Source organism: Dipodomys spectabilis, unplaced genomic scaffold, assembly GCF_019054845.1.
Source record: "Dipodomys spectabilis isolate Male_0828 unplaced genomic scaffold, ASM1905484v1 ptg000140l, whole genome shotgun sequence".
In the NCBI taxonomy this organism is placed as follows: Eukaryota; Metazoa; Chordata; class Mammalia; order Rodentia; family Heteromyidae; genus Dipodomys; species Dipodomys spectabilis.
The window spans coordinates 6,567,619-6,590,990 of NW_024870817.1; the positions used below are offsets into that span (position 1 = coordinate 6,567,619).

The following is a 23,372-nucleotide window of genomic DNA, read 5'->3' on the forward strand; positions in this document are numbered from 1 at the left end:
TCGTTTGCTCTGGTTCTCACTAGATCTAAGTCAAAAAATGGAAAAAAGCTTCTTGGACAAAAAAAGAGACAGATTGATTCATCTGAAGATGATGATGATGAGGAAGATTATGATAATGACAAAAGAAGTTCTCGTCGACAAGCCACTGTCAATGTTAGCTACAAGGAAGATGAAGAAATGAAAACAGATTCTGATGACCTACTGGAAGTCTGTGGAGAGGATGTTCCTCAACCCGAGGAAGAGGAATTTGAAACAATAGAAAGGTTTATGGATTGTCGTATTGGGAGAAAAGGAGGTATTTTGAAAAGACATTTTACTGTTTGTTTCAGTCACATTTACCTAGAGTATTGTAAGATGTTTCTTGAAAATTTTTCAATTTTAAAAACTAATAGCTTTGACTTTTTTACTATTTTACTTTTATTATATAAAACTACTTTGTGTAGGCCCTGATATTTCTTCACAATGTCAATATGACTGTATATATCTTACATTTTGGATTCTTAATTTCTGGTTTATGATTTAGTATTTGTTATACACACTTAGTTGGTATTTAAGGATTTTGGATTTCATAAAGGTTTTGGTTTCTGAAAAATTTTTCCTTTACATCTTAAATATATTTATCCTGTTATCTTGATACAGTGTTAAAAGATAACTTGAAATTGAAACAATTAAAATTTTCCATCTGCCTCATATTCACATATAATTTTAAGGAGTCCACTTCAGTTTGAAATCCTTTTTCCTAATTTTAAAACTGAGATTAGTTTATTTCTAAAAATCTCAGGGTCTCTTTTTTTTTTGTTATATGTAAAAGTTTTCCCTGAGAGTTGATCTTTTTCAAAGAGTATTTTTATATTTACATTATTGAAACTGAGTTGAAAGGATAATCTTGCAGTAGAGTTACCTTATACTTTCCTTTTTAGCTACTGGTGCTACTACAACCATATATGCAGTTGAAGCAGATGGTGACCCCAATGCAGGATTTGACAAAAACAAGGAACCAGGAGACATCCAGTATTTAATTAAATGGAAAGGATGGTCCCATATCCACAACACTTGGGAGACAGAAGAAACTCTTAAGCAACAAAACGTTAGAGGAATGAAAAAATTGGATAATTATAAGAAAAAAGATCAGGAAACAATACGATGGTAAATATACTACATGCCATATGGCATTACTAAGCTATTTCAATAAAAAAAGGATTAGAAGTTTTAAGGATCAATTTACAGCCTGTTTGTTTGTGCTTTATTTCATATCAAGGTGGAAGCTCTTAGGTGTAATCATAACCTCTTTTTGATTGCCTCATGCATTATATTGCAAATTGGAAAGTTTAAATTTATGGTTTATTTCTTTTTAATTTCTTTCTTGTTCAAACTTAATTAAAATGATCAACTGTCAAAATGAGATACCTTGTGCTATAGATAATATCTGGAAGGAAAAGTTAGATAAAATTTTGAAGGCTGTTCCTGGATTAAAATTTTACAGGTTGAAAAATGCTTCACCAGAAGATGTGGAATACTATAATTGCCAGCAAGAACTTACAGATGATCTACATAAACAGTATCAAATAGTGGAGCGTATAATTGGTTAGTATTGATGGATTCTGACAAAACATTATTTAGTTTAGTTTGTTTTGAGATGTATATTGCTATGTTGTCCATGCTGGCCTTGTATTTGGCAGTCCTCCAATTCACAATAAAGTATTGTGAAGTAGTTCACTAATTTTTATTAATGTAGTCTTCTAAGAATTAGTAAACCATAATCTCTCAGATTAAATGTAAATAAAATAATACCTGATTTCTTTTCATAGCTCATTCCAATCAAAAGTCAGCAGCTGGTTATCCTGATTATTATTGCAAATGGCAGGGCCTTCCATATTCAGAGTGCAGCTGGGAAGATGGAGCTCTCATTTCAAAAAAGTTTCAAGCATGTATTGATGAGTATTTTAGCAGAAACCAATCAAAAACCACTCCTTTTAAAGATTGTAAAGTGAGTATTGTTTGCAATTTTAAATTAATGAAATGTGCTTATATATCTTAAATAATACTTTAAGTATAGATAGAGATGAATCTTAATTTCAGACAGACTGAGAGTATTTTTTGATTAAAAGGTTTTAAGGAGGTGAGGGTCCTCTTCATTGCTTTGTGATCCTAGAACCAACGTTGTTTTAATTTAAGGTAAATGATAGTCTAAGAAAGATGTTCAATTGGTGATGGTTGTAGATGTTCAATCATGCATAGGGATTGTTTGGATACTAGAGGTGTCTGTTTGATTTGAAAGGTAGTACATATTTTCTCCTAAAGTAGGAAAAAAGAGAGACATATATACGAAAGTATTCAGGACTACCTTAACTAATAATGTTGAGATTTTGCATATTATATGGAAATATTAGTGGTATGGTTTTATGGTTGTTGGAGCTACTGAGGATTTGACTGCATGTATGCCAATGTTGAGTTAATCCTCTGCTCTTCTGTTTTTGAGGTTAGGTTTAACTTTGCCCGGGCTGGATTTGAACTCGGCAATCCTATCTTTACCATCCATACAGCTAGAATTACAGGAATGTGACCTGACACCTATCTCAAGATACAAGTGATAGCTGTTCTTTTTTTTTTTTTTTTCCTTTTGGTCGGTCGTGGGACCTGAATTCTGGGCCAGGGCATGGTCCCTCAGCTTTTCAGCTCAAGGCTAGTGCTCTACCCCTGGAGCCACAGCACCACTTCCTGCTTTTTTTGCTTATGTGGTGCTGAGGCATTGAACCTAGGGCTTCATGCATGCTAGGGAAACACTCTACCACTAAGCCACATTCCCAGCCTTAAGTGATAGTTTTGTTGTTTTTTTTCTCCCATGTCAGTCTGGGGCCTGAACTCTGAGCTTGGGAGCTGTCCCTGAGCTCTTCAGCTCAAGGTGAGTGCTATACTGCTTGAGCCACAGCACTACTTCCATTTTTCTAGTGGTTAATTGGAGATAAGAGTCTTTGAACCATGATCCTCAGATCTTAGCCTCCTAAGTAGCTAGGATTAAGGCATGAGCCACTATTATTAAAACTTATTGTTGTAAGATTGAATTAAATTGACCATGCTGTTTTGAAATCAAATTGAATGGAAAACTCCAATCTTACTGTTTGCTTCTAAGTTGAGGCCAAAGCAGTGGTGATGCATGATTGAATATCTTTGTGAAATATATAATGCTCGTATATATTGGCAGATACGTTATTTTCCAAATTTTGTTTTGTTCAAAGAAATGACCAAGTATTTCACTGAATTCTTGCTAGAGTCAGAGAAAATGGGATATTTGACCAAATCCTCATATGTATTATGTTTTGTGCTTTTTTGCCTGTTTTTGAGACAGACCAGGTTTTCTTGTATAGCCCAAACTGATCTTGTCTTTCAATATTCCTACTTCAGTCTCTGGAGAAGAATAGCCATACACCAGCACACTTAGCTTATCAAATGTATTTTCAGTCATAAAATGTCTGAATGGACTGGGAAGGTGGCTCAGTGGTAGAGTGCTTGCCTTGAATGCGTGAGGCCCTGGGTTCAATTCCTTAGTACCACATAAACAGAAAAAGCTGTTGCTCAAGTGGTAGAGTGCTAACCTTGAGCTGAAGAGCTGAGGGACAGCGCCCAGGCCGAGTTCAAGCCCCATGGTTGACCCCCCCCCCCCCCAAAAAAAAAAAGTCTGAAACGATGACTCAGGATGAAGTATTAAAGTTTATAGTGAAAGCTGAGATTTTTATTGTGTATTATAATTGCTTAAATTCTGTAACTATATCATTTATTTCTACTAAAGGTATTAAAACAAAGACCAAGATTTGTCGCACTGAAGAAGCAGCCATGCTATATTGGAGGACATGAAGGTTTAGAATTAAGAGATTATCAGCTGAATGGTTTAAATTGGCTTGCTCACTCTTGGTGCAAGTAAGTATATTTTGAATAAGTACTTAATTTGAGATAATAAGATTTTCCCTTCCCACCTCAGATAACTAAATTGTATATTTAAAGGTAAATCCAATTAGCAGTCTTCCCTCAATACTCACCCAGTGGTGACCCCATGATGGAGCAGGAAAGGTCCCAGAGACCACACGGACAAACTAGTATTTCCTGAAGTAGTTTCTTTAATGGATTGCCTAGAACCTCTTTAGGCTATACAAAAAGTACTAAATCTTTCATTATTTCATTTTATTTGTTTCTTTATCTTAGCCCATAAATCTTCAGCTTAAAGAATATCAGATTTCACTTATGAGTAAGCTGCTAAACATAATGAAAACTCACAATAATTTTTAGTTGAAAAGTATTTGAGAGGTTTTAAGATGTTTTCTTATGATCTTCAAACCTTGCTCTAAGATGTCAGCAGTTCCTTGATACTGGAATATAGACCTTGATAGATGAAATGTGTTTCTAGCACTATTCTAATGTATTACTGTAGGCTGCAATAGTCAGTGGACTAAAAGCAAGTCAAGGAGTTAAGAGATTTGGGATTTAGATCCACCAATATCTCTTTGTAAATTCAGTTTTTCTGTTTGTTAATTTCTCCATCTTTTCAAACTTTTCAAGGCTTTTTTGTCCCCTTGCAGACTACCACCAGTTTTGCTAACTAGGAAATTATTCTCATTTACAATTGTAAAGAAATCTGTTGGAGAAATCCATAGGCAGTGAGGGTAAAAGCAGCTCACTCCTTTGTGTCTGCCATCTTCCAGCTATGTAGGCAGAAAGGAAGGATGAGGGAAGTGATGGGCAGTGGATCTAGAGAGTGGCAGAAAGAATAAAAATTTTACAGGGCTGGGAAGGTGGCTCAGTGATAAAGCGCTTGCCTTGCATGCATGCCTTGGTTTGATTCCTCAGCAACACATAAGCAAAGAGAAAAAAGCCGGAAGTGGCTTTGTGGCTCAAGTGGTAGAGCGCTAGCCTTGAGCTGAAGAGCTGAGGGACAGCGCCCAGGCCCAGAGTTCAGGCCCGATGACCGGACCCAAGAAAAAAAGAATAAAAATTTTACAAATAATTTCCAATAACATAAAGGCTAAGACCTTTTGGCATTTTCTTTGTATTAATCCTAACTTGTATAAATAGTAACAGGAAGGAAATCCAATGGTGTTTGAATTTATCTTGTTGCTGTTCCTAAAAAATATTGAACTTAAAAATCACACAATCGAATCCACAGTAATTTCTAATAATGGTTTAGACCTCCACCTCTCCCCATCCTGGGTGGTCCCCACTCTTGAGAGTATAGGCAACTTCCTTCCCACCCCTCCCCTCCCCCTCCCCCTCCCCTCCCCTCCCCTCCCCTTTTTGGGGTCTGGTCATGGGGTCTGAACTCTGGGCCTGGGAACTGTCCCTCAGCTCTTTAGCTCAAGGCTAGCACTTTACCACTTGAGCCACAGAGCCACTTCCGGCTTTTTTCTCTTTGCTTATGTGTTGCTGAGGAATCAAACCAAGGCATGCATGCAAGGCAAGCGCTTTACCACTGAGCCACCTTCCCAGCCCTGTAAAATTTTTATTCTTTCTGCCACTCTCTAGATCCACTGCCCATCACTTCCCTCATCCTTCCTTTCTGCCTACATAACTGGAAGATGGCAGACACTTCTGGCTTTTTTCTCTTTGCTTATGTGTTGCTGAGGAATCGAACCCAGGGCCTCATGCATGGAAGGCAAGCGCTCTACCACTGAGCCATCTTCCCAGCCCGTATAGGCAACTTTCTACAATAAACTTTACTTACAGTTTCACCTATGTGCTCTCTAGATAACCTTTTACTCATTTAGTATGTCTAGACTCTACTTCTGTCAGGTGAATGGTAGTATTGGCTTCATAATTGATTAAGGACAGTACTGTTGATCTTTAATACCTCTGGCCTATCATAGTAAAACCCTAATTTTCCTATAATGTTACTGATTTCATCTTTAGCCAGATTATTTTAGTTAATTGTAGCTAATAAAATGACATGTTATATAATTCTATATATGTCATATAAATGGTTGTACATGATATTAAAAACTTTTGTGTATTGAAGCCTTTGTTTCATACATAAATTTTTTGTTTAACTTTATAGAGGAAATAGTTGTATACTTGCTGATGAAATGGGCCTTGGAAAAACAATACAGACGATCTCATTTTTGAACTACTTGTTTCATGAACATCAGTTGTATGGACCTTTTCTACTAGTTGTTCCACTTTCTACTTTAACTTCCTGGCAAAGGGAGATTCAGACGTGGGCTTCTCAAATGAATGCTGTCGTTTATTTAGGTGACATTAATAGCAGAAACATGGTAAGACATTTCTTCTCAAAATAGAAGTGTAGACATACTTATTTTTAAGAATGCATATTGTATCTTTTGTTTTGATCTAGCATACCAGAATAAGTACAATAGTCCATGTTTAATTGGTGTAGTAAAATTCAAATTTAGTTCAGTATTTACATGTGTATGTGATTTTCTTTTTCTTTTATGTGGGTCATTAAATGAATTAGCTGTTACGTTTCATTAAATGAGAACTCTTTAGTAGAAAATACGTAGTAAAATAGTTTGCTTAATTTTTTTTAAAAGTTTGATATGTTGGAGTGTTTACATTTTATGATAAAATCAACAGCATCTTATATAAAGAATAATTCAGTTATTACATGAACATGTACATAGGGTCTGGAGTATTTTGAATGGCTTTTTAATTTAGTTGATATACATTTTAAGTAGAAGGGTACTTTTTTTAAAAATTTCTTTTTATATTGTCCTGAAATTTTCTTCATAGATAAGAACTCATGAATGGATGCATCCCCAGACCAAACGGTTAAAATTTAATATACTTTTAACAACTTATGAGATTTTACTGAAGGATAAGGTATGTATAACCTGTGTTTGTTTAGTATTAATCAATTTTCTTATACTATATGTTGTAAAAAGGATGAAAAGACACTTAAATCTTTTTTACACACTTCTTTATGGCCCTTGAGCTAAGAATATTCATTACATTTTTAAAACTTTCAAAAGATTAAACTTTAAAGATTGTATAAGAAGAATGTGATAGAGACTACTTACTGGGCTACAACGTCTAAAATATTTTTTGCTCCTTTATAAAAAGTTTCCGAAATCTTAAATGAATGTCTGTTAATGCTTGTTGGTTTGTAAGAAGATGTCTAACATGTTTAAATGACCACTGTGTGAAACATCATATACCCTAAGTGCTATATAGCTACTGTGTTATTTAAATATTCCTTCTACTTTATAAGACACTTGCTATTTCTGCTATATTGAAAAGAAAAATTGTGAGTTTAATGACTATGCCTAAGGTCACACAGCTAGTAAGTAGCAGAGTCAGACTGGTGGTATAAGTCAGATACTGAAATTTATATATTAGGAATCTGTAGTCCATAAAAGTCGTGCAATGAATTACACTGTACTTGAAGTATGACCATTCCAAGTTGACATTGTAATAGACTCTTACATAACTTAGGGTAAAAGGTTTTTGTTAATTTCTAGTTGTGATACAAGTTTTCTTTCCTTCCAGTACATAAGAGTAAAAATTTGAATTGAGCCAGGTTCTGGTGGCTCACACCTGTAACCCTAGGTAGTCAGGAGGTCTAAGTATCAGTGTTTGAAGTTAGCTTCGTCAGGAAAGTTCATGAGACTTGTATTTTTAGTTAGCCATCAAAAAGTTGGAAGAGGATCTGTGGCTCATGTGGTAGAATACTAGCCTTGAGCACAGAAAGCTGAGGAGCCAGTGCCTAAACCCTGAGTTCAATCCTCAGGATCTTGAGTTTATATTCTGTATTTTCTCATGGCCAAAATTAGTCATAAAGCTATACTTTTTCAGAGTGAATTTCTTGATTTGAAGGTTTTAAAAAATACTTAATAATTTTTCTTTGAAATTTAGAATTTTTTAAAGTTTTAATTTCTCCCATCTTTAATCCTCATAAAATTGAGATCAAATGGGAAGGGTAAACTTGAATTTCATTGTTCTCTCAAAATATTAACATTGTCCTTCTGTTTTTAAGGCATTCCTTGGTGGTCTAAATTGGGCATTTATAGGTGTTGATGAAGCACATCGATTAAAAAATGATGATTCCCTTCTATATAAAACTTTAATAGATTTTAAATCTAATCATCGCCTCCTTATCACTGGAACACCGCTACAAAACTCCCTCAAAGAGCTGTGGTCATTGCTACATTTCATTATGCCAGAAAAGTAAGACAAACTTGGGATATGCAGTTGTATAATTATTTAGCAAGCTAATAATGTTCAGTGTGGGGGCGGGAATAGCGTGATTAATGTCTGTAAGTGGTTTTATTTTTCTAAAATACTGTATTACACATTACTGAGAAGGAAAAGAAAAAATGGAAGGGATAATGTTGCAAGTTTTAAATTGGAATTTTAAAAGTTTTATATATAGCCACATACAGTAAATTACAACAGTTGATTTTTTTCACATATCCAGCATAAACTTTGGAAAACTAAAGTAATACCATTTTAATATTTAATAGTAGCAGTTACTACCACCACAAGGCACTGATAATCCATTTCTGTAAGTGAGGAAAATTAGAGAAAGGTTACTAACTTTTGTATATAGTTTTTTTTTTTTTTTTTTTTAGGTCCGGTCATCGGGCCTGAACTCTGGGCCTGGGCGCTGTCCCTCAGCTCTTCAGCTCAAGGCTAGCGCTCTACCACTTGAGCCACAGTGCCACTTCCGGCTTTTTTCTTATGTGGTGCTGAGGAATCGAACCCAGGGCCTCAGGCATGCAAGGCAAGCGCTCTACCACTGAGCCACCTTCCCAGCCCCTGTTTTTGTTTTTGTTTTTTTTTGATCCGGTTGTGGGGCCTGAACTCTGGGTCTGGGCGATGTCCCTCAACTCTTCAGCTCAAGGCTAGCACTCTATCACTTGAGCCACAGCACCACTTCCAGCTTTTTTATTTTTGCTTATGTGGTGCTGAGGAATCGAACCCAGGGCCTCAGGCATGCAAGGCAAGCGCTCTACTACTGAGCCACCTTCCCAGCCCCTTGTATATAGTTTTGAGAAAAGTTTTTGAGACAAATTCTATACTTGCAGATACTTCATTTAAATTGAGAGTAATCATAATTTAGAAAACCACTTATAGTTCATTAGAAGTTACTAATTTTAGGTCTCATACAATTTGACTTTTTATTTCAGTATTGTTTTCACTAAGCCACACTGCCAGTTCTGTTTCATTATCTTAAATATCTTAAATTTTAAAGGTTTTCTTCTTGGGAAGATTTTGAAGAAGAACATGGAAAAGGGAGAGAATATGGTTATGCAAGCCTCCACAAGGAGCTGGAGCCATTTTTATTACGTCGCGTTAAGAAAGATGTAGAAAAATCTCTTCCTGCCAAGGTTGAGCAGATTTTAAGAATGGAAATGAGTGCTTTACAGAAACAATACTACAAGTAAGCCTGTATACAGTATACATGTTCCAAACATTTAGCTCTGAATTAAATTTCTTATCTTAACTTGAAGCCACACAAATACGGTCTTAAGAGTAGCAGCAAATCTTAAGGTTTAGCCTAAGTTTATTCTTGCCAAAGAAAAAAGATTTAATCACTAGTCCAAGATCAAATAATTCATTGTGTGTATGTGTGTGTGGTGTGGACATGCGCCTGTACATGCACACCCTGTTCCATGTCAGGGCTTCAATTCAGCACCTTATGCTTGCTCTGCTTATTTGTTTGGCTGGCACCCTACTACTTGAACCATGCCTCTAGCCCTGCTTTTTGCTAATTATTTGGAGATGGAGTCCAGTGGGCTTTGTGTCTTCTCAATGACATCTTCCTGAATACATTTTTTGGGGACATTTTTTATTGTAAAACTGTACAGAGGGGTTACAATTACATGAGCAAGATAACGAGTACATTTCCTATCAAACATTGTTACCTTCTCCTTTGTTTTTCCCCTATCATTTCTTCCCTCCCACTTCCATAATACACTCCCCACCCCTGCCTAAATTGTCTCCTGAGTACATTGACCAGCTTAATTTTGTGTTTTTAATTTAGGACTTCTGTGGCACTAAATTATTATGTAATTGTGCTAAGTGACAGAGGTAAAAAAAGTAGGTCTAAAAAGAATTTTAGACTTCATTTTTTGAAGAGCATTAACAAGTCATATTTTTATAAGTTTTATGTCAGTCTGTATGGTAACAATTTTATTTTTGTTTCTGTTTTTTTGATCCTGGGGCTTGATCTCAGAGCTTGAATGCTATCCCTGAACTCTTGCTCAAGGCTAGCCCTCTACCACTTTGAGCTACGGTGCCACTTCAAGTAACAGTTTTTAGTGTCAAGAAAGAAAAATAAATACTAAAACCTATTCATAGTATAACAGCATGAATTAGATACATTGCTACAAATGTCTGGTGTCTCAGAGCCATTTATATTTTATGGCGAAAAATATGTAAGTCATTACAAATAGCTCTAGTGGCATAGTACTTGCCTAACAAGTAGAGGGCCAGTGTTTAAACCCTTATGCTGACAAAAAAAAAAATTCTGTAAGCACCATAAGTTTAGAAACATATTCTGTATGTCTTGGGTTTTCTTTCAACTTTATTTCTTTCATCTCTATATGCTCAAATTTCTTTTGCTCCCTCTTTAAAATTATCCTATATTACTTGTACAAAGGTGTTTCGTTGTATTCGCACACACGTGAATAATGAACTTTGATCATATTTGGATTTATTTTAGTAGATTTCAGTTTTCTTTCCGGTCGTGGGGCCTGAACTCTGGGCCTGGGTGCTGTCCCTCAGCTCTTCAGCTCAAGGCTAGCGCTCGACCTCTTGAGCCACAGCGCCACTTCCGGCTTTTTTCTTTTTTTGCTTATGTGGTGCTGAGGAATTAAATCCAGGGCCTCATGCATGCAAGGCAAGTGCTCTATCACTGAGCCACCTTCCCAGCCCCTTCAGTATACTTTTTATTATGGATGTTTTTACATTTCATTATACTATTTTCATACACATATACAATGTACAATTATCACTGTCTCTTTTAACCATCCTACTGGATTCCTCTCCCCAAACAATCCTCCTTTTCACATTAATGTTTAACACACACCACACACACACACACACACACACACACACACACACACACACACACACACACACACACACACACACACACACACACACCTCCCAAACAATCCTCCTTTTCACATTAATGTTTAACACACACCACACACACACACACACACACACACACACACACACACACACACCTACATTCAACATTTGAGAGAAAACATGGAGCACTTTTCTGCCACTTCTTGTTCGTTTGATCATCTCAGATTAGTTTTACCCATAAATATTTAGTTATATCTATAAAAAAATTTTTGTGTATCTTAATTGGTATTTAAATATACTGTATCCAGCCAGGCATTATGGCTCATATCCGAAATCCTTAGCTCCTTAGGAGTCTGAGATTGGAAAGATTACAACAAAAAGTTAGTGAGCCTCATCTCAACCAGTTAAAATTGTGGGCATAATGGCATACACCTGTCATTCCAGCCACATAGAGGGTGAATAGGTTTTTTTTTGTCCAGGCCAATATGGACAAAAATAGAACCCTATTCAAAAATAATGAAGACATAAAGGGGTAGAAGTAGCAGATGGTCTGACTAGCAAAGATAAGGCCCCTGAGTCAAGCCCCATTCCCCTCAACTCACTGAAGTTAAACTAGTATATATATATATAAAATGTTCACTTTTGAAAAATAAGTGTTTGCTGTGTGCCTGTAATCCTAGTTGCTCGGGAGGCTGAGATCTGAGGATTGTAGTTCTGAGCCAGCCCAAGTAGGAAAGTCTGTGAGACTCTTATCTCTAATAAACTACTTGGAAAAATCTGGAAGTAGTGCTGTAGCTTAAGTGGTAGAGTGCCCAGGGAAAGCACCCAGGCCGAGTTCAAGCCTCAGGAAAGGGGGAAAAAAATCAGTATTCAATATCAATTTTCAAATTATCTCTACTGTCACAAACTTGTTTATTTTTAAGGTTGTGGGAGTGAAGATTGAAATAGCTCTTTCTGTGGCAATGTTTGCGTTTTTAATTCTCTGATGTGCTATTTTTCTTGACAATCATTTGATAAGAAAATTAATTGTGTAGAATTTTTCGACAGCTTAGGTTTTGTATATTTTGTGGTAAAGTATATCCCCTTTATTTCCTATAAATTGGAAGATATGCCTAGGTTCTTATTTAGATTTAGGTTTTCCTTTATAGAAAGAATATATTCTGTAATGCAAAATGGTGGTGTTTTAATTTGGTTGGTATGAGGTAGGTTTTAGAACACTTATTTGTGGAAAATTTGAAAATTGCAAAGAACTTGGAAATTTAGGGAAAATTTTGAAATAGAAAACATAGTTCCAGCCGACAGAAAACATAGTTCCAGCCGACCGTGGTGGCGCACGCCGGTAATCAACGAGGAGGATGAGGCAGGAGGATCGCGAGTTCGAGAAAACATAGTTCCTCTATTGTTCTTCCTGGTGTTCATGTGCTGCAGACCTCAAACATTAGATCCGTTAGGTAAAGCAACAAGATATTGCCATAAATCTGTAGAATTTAGAATGTCACTCGTTAGAAAAATCTTAGAAGAAATTCTACATGGGGAGAATAAATTTTAGTCTTTATTACCTATTACAGCATTGAGCATTTCCCACAAACATTTTACATTTTAGTCCAGGTATAGCGAGATATGCTTAGTAATGAACCAGTAGAAAATAATGGCAATACAAAATAAATAAATAAATATTTGCCGGCTGCCAGTGGCTCATGCTTGTAATCCTGGCTACTTTAGGAGGCTGAGATCTGAGGATCACTATTCAAAGCCAGCCCCGGCAGGAAAGTCTGTGAGACTTGTCTCTAATAAACCACTAGAAAACCAGAAGTGGTGCTGTGCTCAAGTGGTAGAGCGCTCGTCTTGAGCTGGAGAGCTGAGGGATAGTGCCCAGACCCAGAGTTCAAGCCCTACAACCAGCCAAAAAAAAAAAAAAAAAAAGAAAATAATGGCAATAGAAGACTATATATTTATACATTAATTACTTAAAAATTTCCGTGCCTCTTCAATGACTGAATTTGTAAGAAGGAGAAGAATCGAAGTTGCAGTAGAAAATAAATAAAGTAGGTTCTGGTGAGAAGAATATATGTCGTTTGAGATACTAAAACAGCACCATTTTTTTTTTTCCTGATGGTTGTATGTTTTGTAATTGCAATTTACAAAAGACAGAACAGCTAAAGGCAGGTGTCTTCTGGAAGGTTTCTTTCAAGTCTGTGAAAAGTAATTTCAGTAGCTAGTTTTAATGTAAAATTTATAAAGTTAAGGTATATGACTTGGGAAAAAGTTGGGTTGATATGCTTTATTTACTATGTGTGATTGTTCAAATAACAAGTTATATGTTGCTATGTATCATATGAATCAGGCCTAGTTTGTTGTATACCAAATAAGATAGTGCAGTTTTGATTGGGTACTAGCTTTCGTTTTTACAATTTTAGAATTTAACGTGGTGATTGTTGTACTGAATGTAATCTATAATTTTTTTTTTAAGATGGATTTTAACTAGGAATTACAAAGCCCTCAGCAAAGGTTCTAAGGGCAGTACCTCAGGCTTTTTGAACATTATGATGGAGCTAAAGAAATGTTGTAACCATTGCTACCTCATTAAGCCTCCGGATAATAATGAATTCTATAATAAACAAGAAGCCTTACAAGTAAGAAGTTTTAAATGTTATTACTTTTTCAGTAAATCGAATCTTAGAAATGTGTATTTCAGTTTTAATTGAAAAATGGCACTTTTAATTGAAAAGTGCTTTTAATATATATTCACTAGAAGTTTTATTAAAATTATTTCCATTTAAGTCATAGTCTTTAGTACATTTTAGTCTTTAAGAAAAGCTGAAAAATTTTAACTTAGTATCTGGCTACTCCTTTCTTCCTGGATGCTTGTTATTTTGGAGAAACAGTATAACAACTACAAGATAGAGTGAAACTGTATCTTTTCCCCTTTAAAAATGCAAGAACCTATGTATTAAACATGTAATAACTTTTACCTTATGTAATAGAGCAAAACAGAAATGGCCTATAAATTTCTGAAATTATTTAAATTTCCAACATTATGAAAATTTTGAAATAGCAATTTAGAATAAAGCCGTTAAAATATTAGGTGTTCCACCTTATAATTTGCTTTTCATATGTAACAGTTTTAAATAATTATTTTTTAGCACTTAATCCGTAGTAGTGGAAAATTGATCCTTCTTGATAAATTGTTAATTCGTCTAAGAGAACGGGGCAATCGAGTATTAATTTTTTCTCAAATGGTGCGGATGTTGGATATACTTGCAGAATATTTAAAATATCGTCAGTTTCCTTTTCAAGTAAGTAATTCTTTTTGTTAATTTCAGTCTAATTAAGTATGTTTGGCATAAAAATTATAGTTGTCATTGATCATTTTTCTTTATTTTATATTCAACAGCAAAGCAGTATTTATTTCCTGTTGAGTTTTTGTTTTCTTTTATCCTTCTTTTCTATGTTTACTTTAGATTTTATAAATTAGACTAAGGCATGATTTTTTCTATGGTGGAAGAAATCTAAATGGGGAACCTTATAAGTTAGGAATTAGGATTATATCAAAGTATAGGAAAGGGCAGAATACATGGATGCCAGGATTATTGCAGGTTTAGTGACTAATGTATTTGTACTTACTTTGATACAGTTTTTTGAATAAAGCCAAACCATAGCAGGCTCATATTCCATCTATCCATTCAATGCAATTAAATCTAACATTGATGAGTGTTCAGTTTTAGCATTCGATGTAATTCTCAGTACTTCATAGAAAATGAAGTACTGAGAAAAATTATTTCTTAGAATAATTTTTTGAGCAGTGCTGAGAACATCACAAATACTTAGTATACACAGCTTGTAAGTTGTAAATGTTTGGTGCAGACAGAATAGGAATACTCAACCCCTATAATTTTTACTCAGTTTGTCTCTAACACAGGTACTTAAAAGTGAATGCAAACATTACAACTATTACAATAACTGTTTGGTAAAAGTAACATTTTAATGGAATATTTTAGTCATAATAGTTTAATAACCCTACATTATCTAGATTACGCATTTTTATGAAATATGTTCATCTTACTGTATAACAACTCCAGTTCTATGAAGGATAGGTGTTTGGTAAGAACATGATCAAGAAATGTATAAATAATAAGAGGAAAAGTAGAATAATCTCATTATTTTGAGTTTTGAGGGTTTAAATTTTTTTTTTAATATAGCAGCTTTGAGATTTAATTTCTGTGCCCATACAGTGCTTCACTTAAGCTACACTATCATAGATAGATATCTCCATGACCACAATCAATTTTAGAATATTTTCATCACCTTGGAAACAATTATGTAATCTTGGCTACCCTTGCCTTTTCTGTTCCATTCCCCTTCTTCCCTGTTATCCCTGTATTAGATTGTTTTTAAATAAGATGCCTTGTGTGTGGTCAAATCGGAAAACAGTATAACAAACAGAACTTATAAAGCACCAGTCTCTGCTCCAAATCCCTTCTCATTACTAGCTTATTTCCCAGAGAGAACTAGTTTTCATTGGTGTTGTTTAAATAATGCCAGAATAAATAAGATACTGTTGATCTTAAGGGTTGTACCAATCATAACTTTTAATGGAAAGGAAGTAATGCTATTAGTTTTCTTTCCAGTTTGACTACTTTTTCCCTACTTTGTGTAGGTGACAGTTTAGACTATTTATAAACTACTGAGAAAAAAATTCTCTGAAACATTTTCTCATAGTTTTCTCTTTACTGTTAAGATATGTAGAAATAGTAAGTTATTACTATTTTTAATTTAATTTTTATTTAACAAATCATTTATTATTTACTTATTTAATGTTTACTTTGAACCATAGCTTCATTTCCAGTTTTTTGGTGGTCAGAGTCTTATGGAGACTTTCCTTCCTGGGCTGGCTTTGAACTCTGAGTCTCAGATCTAAGCTTTCTAAGTTGCTAGGATTTCATGTGTGAGCCACCAGGGGCTGGCTACTTAAGCATTGTTGATAGTCTACTGAGTATGAACCATTACCTTGCAGTACGGTTGTATTAAGAAACACCTGAAAAAAGAAACCAGTAGCATATTAAACAAAGAAAGGAAATCTAAACAGCATATTATTAAATTATCTATCTTTTTTTTTTTTATCTTTTTTTTCTTAGTCATTAGAAGAAGGAAAACTAATCCCTGCCCTTTTAGCTTTAAAAAAGCATCATTGTTCTGCTATGTGGGGAGCTAATAGGGATATATTTTTTAACCTCCTTTTCATCAGGTCCCAAAAAACAATTTTTGTCTCCCCTGGAGCCCTTTGTCATACCTTAATGTTATCTTTCCAAAGTATTAAATCAGCCTGTCACTTAAGCAAATGAATCTGTGGATTGTATTGCCAAGTTACTTCTAGCCAGTTAATTATTTAAACCAACCCTCAACCAAGTTAAATAAACTTGGCATACTAAGTTAGCTAGTGTGATTATTACTGATTAATTTGGTAGACCCTGCTGCAAAAAAAAAGAGCATATTCTTTCTTCAGTTTCCAAGTAAATAACCCACTAGCCTGATTTCCATGCTAATACAAATTTCCCTTAGAGACAGTCTTAAAATAAGTTAAAGGGCTTCTCTTAAAAATGGCGAATTGCCCACAAATTTACCTTTTCATTTTCCAGAAAGTCCATCCAGAGCACTTGGGGTTAGGGAAAACAAACTTTCCAGGCCACAGGAATGAGGGGGGAAAAAAATAACATCTGAATGGTAGAGAATAATAGTAAATGTTATAGAAATAGAATAATTTTAAAATATAACAAAATCTGAATGGTAGGAGATTTTGTAGTAACAGATTTGGCAAGTCCAAGGAAGCTGAATAATAAACTCATCAGTAAAACAGTTTAGAAGTGCACTAATTTACATTGCAGAGTCATCAGAGTTTCAGGGATCCTTTTTTTTTTTTGTCGGTCGTGGGGATTGAACTCTGGGCTTGGGCGCTGTCCCTGCACTCTAGCTCAAGATGAGCCCTCTACTGCTTGAGCCACAGTGCCACTTCCAGTTTTCTAGTGGTTTATTGGAGATAAGAATCTCATGGACTTTCCTGCCCGGGCTGGCTTTGAACTGCCACCCTCAAATCTCAGCCTCCTGAGTAGCTAGGATTACAGGCGTGAGCCACCAGTGCCCGGCTTTTCAGGGATTCTTGACTCTAGTATTTTGGGAGTAGAATATGGACAGGGCTGGGCTGGGAATGTGGCTTAGTGGTAGAGTGCTTGCCTAGCATGCATGAAGCCCTGGGTTCAGTTCCTCAGTACCACATAAGCACAAAAAGCCAGAAATGGTGCTGTGGCTCAAGTGGTAGAGCGCTAGCACCGTGCCAGTTCTGGCCTGTGGTGCTGAGGAATCGAACCCAAGGCCTCGTGCATGCAAGACCAGCACTCTACCACTGAGCCACCTTCCCAGCCGCACAACTTACATTTTTTCTTTTTGGGGGGGGGGGGGGTCTGGTTGTGGGGCCTGAACTCTGGGCGTGGGCGCTGTCCCTCAGCTCTTCAGCTCAAGGCTAGTGCTCTACCACTTGAGCCACAGCTCCACTTCTGGCTTTTTTCTTTTTGCTTATGTGGTGCTGAGGAATCGAACCCAGGGCCTCAGGCATGCAAGGCAAGCGCTCTACCACTGTGCCACCTTCCCAGCCCCACAACTCACATTTTCTATTACAACCGTTTCCTGAGTTTTTCTTTTACTTATTATAGATAATTTTAATTTCCCTCATTTTTAGATGTACAGAAATGACATTGGTTTCATTTATTTTATTTTTTGGTCACTTGTGGAGCTTGAACTCTGGGCTTGTGTGCTATCCCTCAGCTCTTCAGCTCAAGGCGAGCACTCTACAGCTTGAGCCACAGCACCACTTCTGGTTTTCTAGTGGTTTATTGGAGATAAGAGACTCATGGACTTTCCTGCCCGGGCTGGCTTTGAACTATGATCCTCAGATCTCAGCCTCCTGAGTAGCTAGGATTACAAGCATGAGCCACCAGTGCCCAGCTCATTTATTAATATTGGAATGTTCACTTTATTACTATACCTATTATTTTTCATTATTGTTCCAATAGAAAGAGTGCAGCTAAGAAATTTCTCTTATTATATGATGAAGTATTTTCAGAGCTCCTTCAGGTTTTTCGTTTGATAGAGAATAATGATATCTCTGTTAGTAACCTACTTTGGGGGGTGAGCTATACTGCGGCTAAAACTCAGGCTTTGCACTTGATAACTAGTTACTCTCTTGAGCTGCACTGGCTATGATATTGTACAGGCTATGATACTTAGTTCAGTTAATATGGAAAATATGAGTTCTTGACTACATTTTCTATACATGCATTTTCAGTTTAAAAATGCTTTTTTATTTCTGTTCATTGAGAATATCCAAAATTATCAACTACTTTAAAATTTTTATGTCATAAAAATGCACAGGTTAGCATAGAGCTTTCTAGAAAATTGATTTAATCTGTGATTTAAACGTGAGGATCCATGGATTGGAGTAACAAGTTATTACTAGTCTGTATCATATTGACAATTATGAAACTGTTGTTCATGATAATGTAAGTGAAAATAATAGTGTCTTCTCCCAACTTACTCTCCCACGCTGGCTGGGGATAAAACCCAGAGTCTCATTTCTCTGAGACAAAGCACTGTAAAACTGACCTACACTCCAAGGCCAATAGTACTGGATGTTTAGTATTTAGTGCCAAGAACTGTGCTGTATTTTTCCATGAATGTTCTTTAGTCTTTGAAGGAGACACTAGTATATTGGTGTTACTGAGAAAAAAATTTGGTAAGAGAAGAGTTGAATTGCTTGCCCAAGGCATCTACTATATAATGTTCTCATGCATATTCTTTGACTAGAGTATATAATGCTTTCCAAAGTTTTCTACACATAAGGATTAGCTGGAAGGCTTTTGCCTAGACCCTTCCCTTAAAGTTCTCATGCAATACGGATCTTGAGCAGGTTTCTGGTGCTAATGATCTGGTTCTAATCACCAGTCTGTACTTAGTGTTTCTTGAGCTGTAAATTTAAACTTGATTTTAATTGCTTACTATTTTGATGTGTTTTATTCTAGAGATTAGATGGGTCAATAAAAGGAGAACTGAGGAAACAAGCTCTAGATCATTTCAATGCTGAGGGATCAGAGGTATGAATGATTTTAAAACCAAATTTTATATTAGTCACTGTGTTGTGTAGTTATTTGTAGTTTGTTTCAGGGAACATCTTGTGGGGGCTAGCCAGTTTTTCTTAGCAAGTGAGATTTTAAAGTATGATTTCTATTTTATATTCTGAAGAATTTTTAATATTTCAGCATAGCAGTTTGCTTCAAAGTAAATTAGGTCACTTTCATTAATCGTTTTTCCATTTGTGCCTTTTTGGTTTTAATACATAAAATTCACTGATGTAGTTAAGGCATTGTACCACCCCTGCTTAATTCTCCCATTTCATCAGAAGTAAACATTGTATAGAATTACCATATGGATTTGTATTTTAGTATCTTGCTAAGGTTTACAATTTAGTTATTTTTAATGCTGCCTTGTAGTTTTTATAGTAAAACACTTTTTAAGTTGAGGATATCAATTGTACATTTTCAGTTTGATTATTTAAACACAGCATAGAGGAATTTATAATCTTGTATTTTTACAATTTTTACAGGATTTCTGCTTTTTGCTTTCTACAAGAGCTGGAGGTTTAGGGATTAATTTAGCCTCTGCTGACACTGTTGTTATATTTGATTCCGACTGGAATCCACAAAACGATCTTCAGGCACAGGCAAGAGCTCACCGAATTGGGCAAAAAAAACAGGTATTTTTAATTTTTGTTACTATTTGGGAATCTGTTTTTTAAGAGTTTTTTTTTTTTTTAAATGATTAATGTGTGGAATTAACCAAGAGTAATGGAGGATCACTAGAATACAGTCCTACTGCTATTTAATAAGTATGTAAGGAGGCAACCAAAATCATCCATAGGGAGCTGACAAAATTGTGAAAACTATGTTTAAATTAAGATCTTGTATTTGCTTAGATTATGCATATTCTGTTTGTAACTGAAGAATGGAATGTTTTTATTTCATATAAAAACTTCAATGTCACCAGGTACTGATGGCTTACACTTGTAATTCTTCTATCTTTGGCGGCTGAGATTAAAGAGGATTATGGTTTGATGCCATTCTGGGTAGAAAAGTCCATGAAACTGTGTACTGTTAACAGAAAAACTGTGCCAGATGTGTGACTTAACTGGTCATACTTAAGTTAAATTGCAAAGTTTAAACCCTGATAATAGGAAAGCAAAACAAAACAAAACAAAAGCCCTTTACCGTGTTTGCTTATTTATCTTTTGAGAATTTGAGTAGCACAGTGCTGATTTTCTGTTAATACATTAGCCCATGTTCTTACAAAATTCTAGACACATAAAAACCTAATTCCACTTAATATTTTCTTTACAACTATGTGGCACCACACTAACGCCACACTCAAAAATGGTATTTTTATTTCTCTGACCAAGAAGGAAAAGGAAAATTTACTGTGCATTCATTATTGTCAATTTGGAATGTCTTATTTTTTGGCAGGGCTTCTCTTTTGCCTAAGGAACAGCTCATAGAATTTTATAATGTATAGAGTAATGGAGTATGGTCTGAGGTTCTTAGACGTTGCACTTTTTTTACTCCCACCTAAATTGTGACTTAGAAGTAACTATCAATCTTTAAATACAAAAAAGGAAAATAACAAGAATAGCAAAAGAAGTAAATTCCTTAAGAATGTAAGAAAAACATACAAAAGATAACATTATCAAATGGTCTCTTAAATTGAAGAACTGTCACTTTAATACATTGCTGCATGTTTTTGCTTATGACTATTGTAAACTTCATATAGGATAACAGTCCAGTCAGTGAAGTAATTATTATGCACTTCAGGTTAGCAAAACAAATCCTTTCTTTTGAAGTTTGCTTCCCCATATCATATCTATTTTTCCAGGTGAATATATACCGTCTAGTAACAAAGGGATCAGTTGAAGAAGATATTCTTGAAAGGGCCAAAAAAAAGATGGTTTTAGATCATCTTGTGATTCAAAGAATGGACACAACTGGGAAGACAGTACTACACACAGGTTCTGCTCCATCAAGGTAGTTATTTGACTATAAAAAAATATCATTTTAGAATCACCCTTAACTCATTTTTCTAAAACGTTATCATTGTAAGTAGATTTCTGAAGTGTGTTGTATTCTATATTGTGATTTTCAGATTGAGAGTGTATGAAGACACGAAACTGATTTATAGTTACTGAATATTTAGCTTTACCACTATGGCTTTATTCCCTTTAACCTGTATGTTTTAAGTTCTTTAATTATAAAATAAACACTAAAAATAAAAATACTAAAACTTTAACCTTGTTATGTAACTTTTTAAAGTCATAAAACTTTAACTTAGTTTTATAATTGTCATAAAAGTGACTTTCCAATATAACAAAAGTGTTTTGTAAGTATTACATGCTAATGCTAAGTATTTTTGTTTGTTTTTAGTTCTACTCCTTTCAATAAAGAAGAATTATCAGCCATTTTGAAGTTTGGTGCTGAGGAACTTTTTAAGGAACCTGAAGGAGAAGAACAAGAGCCCCAGGTAAAAGTTGCCCCAGGCTATGTGTTGTTACCTATTTGGTAAGAGGAGAAAGGATTCATTTATATTTAAAGTAAAGATTTCCTTCCAATTATAGGAAATGGATATAGATGAAATCTTGAAGAGGGCTGAAACACATGAGAACGAACCAGGCCCTTTAACTGTAGGAGATGAGTTACTTTCCCAGTTTAAGGTAGGTTTCTTTTTCTTTCTTTCTTTTCTTTTTTTTTTTTTTTTTAAATTATCGATCAGGAAGGAATTGAATTAAATTAGTGGTTTATTAATTAATTATAACAAAATAATTTTTATTTAAACTTTGGTATGTTTTTTGAAAACTTTTCTAATTTGAAAGTAAGTCATTTATTAATAGTTAAATTTAATTGTATAGAAATGGTTGTTATTTCCTAATTAGAACTTAAAATTCTACTCAGCAAATAGCATGTCCTCAAATATTCTTTTGTTAGTTGTTTTGTTTGTTTTTGTTTGTTTTGAGACAGGGCTTACTATGTAACCCACTCTGGCCTCAAGGTTGTCCTGCCTAAGCTTCTAAATGTTGAGATCCTAAATCCATGGTTTATTTACCATGGATGGCTTAAATGGAACATTTTATTTAAATTCTACAACTGAAGACTTCCAATTGATTTTTTAGGAGTTTTTGATAAAAGAATTATCACAGATATCAACACTAATAAATCAGTCAGAAAAATGAGCAGTACTTAAGGTTTATACTTACAGATAATCCCTGGTTTAATGATTTCTGAAGAGTTACAAGAAGTCCTAAAGCAATATGAGTCAACTGACCTCTGGAAGTTGAGAGCTGAAATTTGTGAACTGAAGTTCTTAAGGGTCAATTCAATCCATGGTGCTTGTTAATTTAACAGATATTTACAGAATACTTGAAATGGATGCATACATCATTAAAGCTGAGTGCTGTGTGGAGGATAGACAGTAGTTGTGGAAAAAGCACTAAAGCAAAGAGATACTAGAATCCTGTTTAAAGTTGAAGCTTTTTGGAATTGGTAGCCTGGGCTTCATCTAATTATAGTGTTTTCCCCCTCTAATATTTGCTTTTAGTTTGACAGTTTGAAAAAAAATCAATACTTTGAAAAAGTATTGGATATTTTGTACCAGTGAATTGATTTTTTTTGGGGGGGGGGAAGATCGGTTGTGGGGCTTGAACTCTGGGCTTGGGCGCTGTCCTTGCGCTCTTCAGCTCAAGGCGAGCTCTCTACCGCTTGAGCCACAATGCCACTTCTGGTTTTCTAGTGGTTTATTGGAGATAACAGTCTCACAGACTTTCCTAGACTTTCCTGCCCAGTCTGGCTTTGAACTGTGATCCTCAGATTTCAGCCCTTGAGTAGTTAGGATCACAGGCGTGAGCCAACTGCGCCCGGCTGAATTGATTCTTAATAATGACTAACATTAAGGCCATCTTTTACCTGTTGGTTGGTTGGTTTGTTAGCCTATCAAGGGTTTAGAGAATATGTTACGGATTTCCTTATCTCGGTTGGTCTTTATATTTTGTTTATATGATTTTTTTGGGGGGGGGGCGGGTACTGGTCAGTGCCTGTACTGTAGCTTCACTTCATGCTTTTTAGGTTGGAGATAAGAGTCTCATAGACTTAACTGTTTGTGCTGTCTTTGAACAGTGATCTTCATCTCTTAGCCTCTTCAGTAGTTAGAATTAAAGGCATGAGCCACCAGTGCCCAGCCTTTTATATAAT

The 23,372-nt window shown here is 35.2% G+C and overlaps 1 protein-coding gene across 3 annotated transcripts in view; it reads left to right on the forward strand.

Moving 5' to 3' along the window:
- Positions 1-23,372, forward strand: part of Chd1 (chromodomain helicase DNA binding protein 1) — an 89,708-nt gene that overhangs the window by 40,044 nt on the left and 26,292 nt on the right. For all 3 annotated transcript variants that reach the window (XM_042690715.1, XM_042690716.1, XM_042690714.1), the window contains exons 7-22: positions 24-295; positions 921-1,146; positions 1,484-1,584; positions 1,809-1,987; positions 3,788-3,915; positions 6,041-6,257; positions 6,733-6,822; positions 7,976-8,166; positions 9,194-9,382; positions 13,511-13,673; positions 14,184-14,336; positions 19,110-19,181; positions 19,691-19,840; positions 21,010-21,158; positions 21,555-21,651; positions 21,746-21,841. In XM_042690715.1, coding sequence (XP_042546649.1) covers positions 24-295; positions 921-1,146; positions 1,484-1,584; positions 1,809-1,987; positions 3,788-3,915; positions 6,041-6,257; positions 6,733-6,822; positions 7,976-8,166; positions 9,194-9,382; positions 13,511-13,673; positions 14,184-14,336; positions 19,110-19,181; positions 19,691-19,840; positions 21,010-21,158; positions 21,555-21,651; positions 21,746-21,841 — 2,473 coding nt within the window. The remainder of the gene's footprint in view (positions 1-23; positions 296-920; positions 1,147-1,483; positions 1,585-1,808; positions 1,988-3,787; positions 3,916-6,040; positions 6,258-6,732; positions 6,823-7,975; positions 8,167-9,193; positions 9,383-13,510; positions 13,674-14,183; positions 14,337-19,109; positions 19,182-19,690; positions 19,841-21,009; positions 21,159-21,554; positions 21,652-21,745; positions 21,842-23,372) is intronic.